At 41.8% G+C, this 6,698-nt stretch overlaps 1 protein-coding gene across 5 annotated transcripts in view; it reads left to right on the top strand.

The window, feature by feature from the left end:
- Window positions 1-5,890, top strand: part of LOC146204097 (uncharacterized) — a 6,402-nt gene extending 512 nt beyond the window's left edge. Inside the window, exons 1-4 of one of the 5 annotated variants that reach the window (XR_014703949.1) lie at window positions 1,046-1,136; window positions 2,692-2,877; window positions 5,511-5,625; window positions 5,694-5,878. Coding sequence is in view for 3 of the 5 variants with exons in the window: in XM_084589093.1 (XP_084445219.1) it covers window positions 2,692-2,877; window positions 5,694-5,785 (278 nt within the window). In the remaining 2 variants the exon portion in view is untranslated. Of the gene's footprint in view, window positions 1-1,045; window positions 1,137-1,261; window positions 1,302-2,691; window positions 2,878-5,510; window positions 5,626-5,693 lie in introns of those variants that run through there. The other 4 variants (XR_014703950.1, XM_084589094.1, XM_084589095.1 and 1 more) reach the window with 4 other exon arrangements.
- The last annotated feature ends 808 nt before the right edge of the window (window positions 5,891-6,698 follow it).

The raw sequence follows: 6,698 nt of genomic DNA, 5'->3' as shown, positions 1-6,698 counted from the left end.
TATATATATATATATATATATATATATATATATATATATATATATATATATATATATATATATATATTCGGTTTTGCGATGTGAGCATTCGCGGCTTGAACTTTTGGTACAGGCGAATTCGCATGCGCAATACATGTAAGCATAATTTATTTTTTCCATGTTCTCGGCGATATGCGCTGTGTATATAATCCGCTGCCTTTCAAAATTTCGCAGGGCATTCTGCGATTCGTTTAGCTTGATGAGGCGTTTTCTGGAAGCTGTATTTAAGATGTACTCGATCATTTTTAGATATATAAATGTTAGACTAATGTCAGACTGGACTGTATTGCCGCGTCTCATATTTTTTTTTTTAGTTCTTGTTCTTTAGGAAGCGTGAATACTTCCATATATTCGCAATAGACCGTTTTTCTGAGAGCTTGATTAATTCTCATGTCTCGTTTTTATAGCTGTGTACATATAGTGTTCATGTCCGCGCTGCACTGTTGTTGCCTGTATTTGTGGTCGGTTTTGTATAGGAAGCATAATTTCGATTATTTGATATTTTTCTTTATTTATTTATTTTCATTTATTTTTTGTTCGCTTGTTGCCATGTCAGACGCTTCGAGAAGCTTGGAATTCAACCCCATCATATACGTATATTTATACGAGTTGGGAAAAAAATGCGTTATTTCGGCTCAGCCGCTGACCACAGGTACCTTTTGAAAGGCTACGTTTTTACATTACTAATTTCACTTTACTATGCATGCTGCATTTTCCGAAATCGAGAAAAACCTATCATTTGCGGCAAAAGCTTAGTGAAGACAATAAACCGAAGCAGAAGAGGGCAAATACGGTCTGGTTGGTACATGCTTAAGAATCGAGTAAAGCGCTAGGAGAGACGAAACACGTGAACGACAGAGCATGTATCTGTCTGTCGTTCACGTGTTTCGTCTCCCCTAGCGCTGTTTTACTCGATTCTTCAACCGAAGCAGCCGATTTTACAGGCTGCGCTACCTGGCGAACTATGACGCAATACAGTTTGGGGGCTGGTCTCGTAGTTCGTCAGGAGCAGCCTGTCGAATCAAGTTCTCCGCTCGCCACGGTGAAAAATTCTGCTGTAGCAGACTGCCAATTTTCGCCGATTCCGGAAAACTAAGGCAAGCACAGATGTTAAATTATATCAAGGAACTTAGAACAATGGTCTACGCTTTTCGATCGGCACTTCAGTGAAATTGCCGGTTTTGTTTAGTGCACCGGTTTTCAGCCATGTTGAAAGGTGGTGCGGAACCTTAATCAATTGCGACCGGTATTGAGACTATAAGGTAGAGGGCAGGGCGAATCTTGTATTCGTGCTGCGATCTTTTGCGTACTAGAAGCACGTTGTGTAATTGGGATTGAATCGATCGGTTAAACAACGCGCATTTGATGCCAGCGCGCGGCTACAATAAGGGATTCGACTCCTCCACATATCATGCCGCTCGCCACGCATTGCAGGCCCGTCTATCAGCTAGTTTCAGTGGTGCCGGTATCAACAATCGCACGATCATCTCTCGATCCCTATCTCCTTCTTTCGCGCGCGCTCTTGCGCTTAGAGAAGTTAACATTGACATTGAACCTACGTGGACCCCGCAAGACCAGAGTAGAGTGAACTAGTTCACTCTAACCAGAGCAAAAGCCGGAGAGCTATCGCGCGACCTTTCATTTCTTTTATCGTGGGCGTGGGTTTCGCACACCCACCTCCATTTGAGAAACGCATTGGTGTAAGGCATATATGTAAGCAACTATTTAGATCAAGCATGTATTTCAACCATATATATATATAATGTATATGTATATAATTCAAAGGAGCGAACAGTCTATGAGTCCAAGGGGAACATTTTCAATACCAACAACAAAACATTAAAAAAATATATGTCCAAATGTTCGCCTTGGGCTCGTAGACTATTCTCTCCTTTCAATTATATATAGCGAGCCCCTCGGTTCTCAGTTCCCCTTCAATTCTTTTCTATATATATATACATAATATAAATACGAATCCCAGGTCAAAAGTCCTCACAAAGGTGAATGTTCTGCGTTTGTGAAAAAAAATAAGGGGGCTATATGTATATGCTGTAATAATTAATGGTCCTCAGGTGTGGCAGCACTCGGTACTATAACTGTCACAATGTTCGGTACACAAATTCGCATCTGTCTGGTGCAGTGTTCTCTAGTATTTATGGGTCCAGCCAGCGGCACAACAGTCAAATTTAATTGGTCCTGTGAATCTGCAATTTTACAGATAAAAAGGTTCTTCCACAGTCGACTGCGGTTTCTGCCACTTGAAAAAAATGCGGGCAAATCCCAATGTTAAAATACTGTGGGGAAAAATGTGGACTAGCAAAGCTACCTTTGTGGTTGGCATTTTAGCCGAATTATAGTCTGGTAGTTTGAACAGAATATTTTACAGCCCAAGATTGATAAATATGCAGAATAATTAGTTGCAACAACTAAACCTTCATGGTAGAATTTCCCTGAACATTGCAAGATACTCAGCAATACTGGAAAAAAAAAAACTATTCCACGCATGCAGTTTTAGGAAAGTGGACTACATTATACTGTGAGTAATAGTATGTGTTGTGCACAATGTTTTTCAAACAGTCATGCTTGATGAGTGTAGAAATTACTTTGTCAGTGATACAGAGCCCTGATTTTTTTTTTTTTTTCAATTTACAGAGTTCCAGGAATGGAAAACGAGAGAGGAGGTGAATGAGGACTGCAAATTCATAGCACCTCAAGGCGAAAAAAGGCTCGCTGGTGGAAGTACAAGGGTGTACTATAAATGCCACAGGTCAGGAGTGGCTAGGCCAAGCCGAGGGAACAAGGTACGGGCAATGAAGAGCCAGGGAAGCTGCAAGAGTGGTAAGACATGCCTTTCTTTTATGATTGTTACTAGAGAAAAGAATGAAGTCAAGGTGATGTACCAAAGGACACATTATGGGCATGATGCAGATATTGCACACCTCACCATGACCACCCAGGAAAGAGCAATCATTGCAAGTGACCTTTCAAAAGGAGTGCCCATGAAGACTATAATGAAGAAAATAAGGGCATCAATAACAGTCAAGCTGACTCCTCTTCATTTGACCGATCGCTTAACCTTACACAACATCAAACGGCAGTATAATCTCAATGTGCCTGAAAGATGTCATGACAGTGATGCTGTCAGTGTTAGCACATGGGTGCAAATCATGAGGAACAAGAACCGACCTGTTGTTCGCTTGTACAAGGAGCAGGGGGCTGTTGACTCAACAAATACGTTCAGCACGAAGGATTTTGCTCTTGCTCTAATGACGGAGCCACAGGAAGACCTTCTGAAGGTTTTGGGCTCAGGAACAGTCTGTGTTGATTCCACACATGGAACAACAGGATACCAGTTTGAATTAGTGACTGTTCTGGTGCTGGATGAATTTGGAGCAGGACTGCCTATGGCATACTTTATCTCCAGCACAGTAAATGAAAAAACTTTAACAGCCTTCTTTGAATCTGTGAAGTCTTCCACAGGAGCATTATCAACTAAGATTTTTATGTCAGATGATGCATCTGAGTTCTTCAAGGCTTGGTCAACTGTCATGGGTCCACCTCAGCACCGACTGCTCTGCTCATGGCATGTGGACAAAAACTGGAGGCGAAGGATTATGGAGAAAGTCAAAGGAAGAGAACTTGGAGCTGAGATTTACCGGACAGTTCGCACACTGCTAGAATCCCTTGACAAGAATGAGTTGACTGAGCTTCTTGAGCCATTTTTGGCCAACAACGACCCCAGGCTGCAGGAGTTCATGCAGTATTTTAAAGCAAACTATGCTTACCGCCCAGAAATGTGGGCCTACAGTTTTCGAACTGGCCTCGGGATCAATACAAACATGCATCTTGAAAGAATGCACAGGACTTTAAAGCATAATTTTCTGGAAGGCAAGAAGAATCACCGTGTCGACAAGCTCATCTCGGCACTGATGGACATGACATACCATTTTCTTATGAAGAGGATAGGCCACATCACAAAAGAAAAGAGAACCTGCAAGATGAGTCGAATTGAGAAGAGCCATCGAACTGCCATGGCAAGCCCAGCATCTATAGAGAGGAATGAAGATCGAACATGGACTGTGCAATCCCAGTCCACAAAAGGCCTCGCATACAAAGTCTCAAAGGTGAAAGATGGTGCTTGCTGCCCTCTTGCATGCAGTGTGTGCATGGTGTGTGTGCATAGCTATGCATGCACTTGCTATGATCATCTGATGTCCATAATAGTTTGCAAACACATTCATGGTGTGGTCATAGCTAGCACACCAGAAATAGCAGCTGTGAAAATCCCTGAAACTGCTCTAGGAGTGTTGTCAACTTCGAAGATAAGTGAGGCTTTCCACATCTTGGAAAGTGTTCAGGCAGCAGAAGCCTCAACAAGCGTGGCAAACTCAGAGTTGGTTGTGGCCAAGATGCAAGTAATCAAGGAATATACAGTGAAAGAAGAAATTTCTCAAGAAGTGCACAACAAAGCGTGCAAGCTTTTGGACCCTGTGCTGAAGATCTACGAAGAAACTAACAAGCAACAAAAGTCCCACAACTCAAGGGAGCCAGCCAACAAGAAAGCTGGGCATCAACTGAGGTTTCATACTACTAAGAAACCTAGGTTGTCCAGCTTAGGTTTTTCTAAGCCAACTGAGCTTCAGAAAGAGAGTATCAAAAGGCAAATCCTCGACAGCACCACCGAAGATACTCTTATAATTACATCTTCAGGACATGAATATCTTTGAAAAGTGGAATGGAACCCCTATGCCACTCTTCTGCACAGATCTATGAAGATAATGTGAAGCAGGAAATGCACAAGCAAGCATGAAAATTTAACTTCAAATTACATTTTTTTTAACCCAGAAAACTAGCACGTACTTGGAATAAGTGTGAATTCCTACTTCTGAGAAGAGCACTGCCTTAGACTGACTGAGCCTTTCATCTCTGCCGAAATCACCGCCACTACATTTGTAAAGGTCCTTGTGCTTCCTGTATGATCTTACCTAGCTGTAGGTGAAGTTTGCAGCTGTATGGTACCAGTTGGTTGGTGTGTGCGTTAGAGCGCGAGAAACACCTCCAAGCTGGCCATATATGCTGCAGGTAAGTACTTTTCCTTCCAGCCCATCATTGTGCACCACTAACACGCTGGTCATGTGTGCTGCAGGTAAGTATACTTTTTCTTTCAGCGCAGCATCTCGCACATCGTGTGCTGCATCTGGCAGAGCCAGACAACATTTTTTCTCTCGGCAGAGTCTGACTGCTAGAGAGCGCGTCTCCCAGGTGGCGGATAGGGAGGCTCTAACCAAGCACCTGAGCTATGAGCTAACAAAAAACAGAATTGCTTCAATCAAAGGAAGGAGTGCTCAGACACGAGGTGTTTTATAATGCCATGGTGCTTCGTAAGAGTGGTGCTTGCACCCGCGGACCAACAGAGCTTTTACCTGAATGCCTTGTCATGTTTCTCACTTGTATGTTTTATTTTCACCCAGGTCCATGGCTGCATGCTACTGGCAATTAAAAAATTGCTGTTAGAGTGGAGCTTGCATACAAACATGTTCTAGACAAATTTTCTGGCTGACAGCATTGTGCACTATCACAAGACAGGTAAATGTATGCATACCGAAATAAACAGAACTTTCCGTGCTAATTAATCCCACTGTAATGCATTTCAGAGGACAAACAGGCAAAGAGACATGGACACCATTGCTGCCTTTCACAATTGCATTCAAGAATCCATTCAGTTAATGGGGATATCTGGTTGTAATTCGCATCCTGCACCTCATGTTGGAATTTGCTTGTCCTAGCACTTCAATAAAAATATTTATTGATTTTGATCTTGCAAAAGTGTTGTCTTCTCACTTGTTTCTACATGCATGCTTCCAGGGATTTCGATATATAAGCAACACTGCCTGCAGTGCACTGAACACAAAGAAAACTACAACACTTGGTGGTGATATGTGTTCACACCACTGCAATGAATCACAATCGTTTATCCTAATAATGACATGTTTCAGGCATCAGACATTGCTGAACCACATTCTTCAGCACTTGTATGAATGGCAGCAAAATACTGTTGTAATAGCCAAGGGTATTGGTTGCACAGTGAATTAGATGTAGTTATGTAAGCACACAAATTTGCAAAATTAACTTAACACGTAACACTTGTCTGCGTCTAGCAGCTGTTTGTCCAAACCAGTTTTTATCATGTTCTTGTGATCTTGGCTGGTGCCTCTCTCGCCAGATGTTGCATACTCGTTCAAGACTAGAAGAAAAGCTGCAATAGTGGCAAACAGCAATGATGAAATATGAATATTTGTTAACTTAATTGCACTATCTTACTGAAGAACTATTGCTAAATGAAGTTCAAGCAATATGTGCAGAAACAAGACAGCATTTTGCTAAGTGAATAGGTATAAGGCACATTCATAATGGCAGCACAACTCTTCATTATGACATTGAAGAAGAACATTTCAAACTTATACAAATAAGTGTTAGATCACCACTGAAAGTGTAATAGGTATTTGTATTCTAACTGCAATATTTAATTAGAGGCCGCAGAATGCAACAAATTCTAGGATAAGGTGAGCGATGTGGGACCATTTGTTTGGTTTCCCTAATAGGACTGTGCAGAAACAAAATTCCATTGAAACTAGGTGCTGCATGCATGTTTCAGTGAA

The sequence above is a fragment of the Amblyomma maculatum genome, chromosome 1, assembly GCF_055883805.1.
Source record: "Amblyomma maculatum isolate TAMU_Amacu chromosome 1, ASM5588380v1, whole genome shotgun sequence".
Classification (NCBI taxonomy): Eukaryota; Metazoa; Arthropoda; class Arachnida; order Ixodida; family Ixodidae; genus Amblyomma; species Amblyomma maculatum.
Note: the sequence above shows the minus strand (reverse complement) of the source record. Positions and strands in the feature narration are given on the sequence as shown.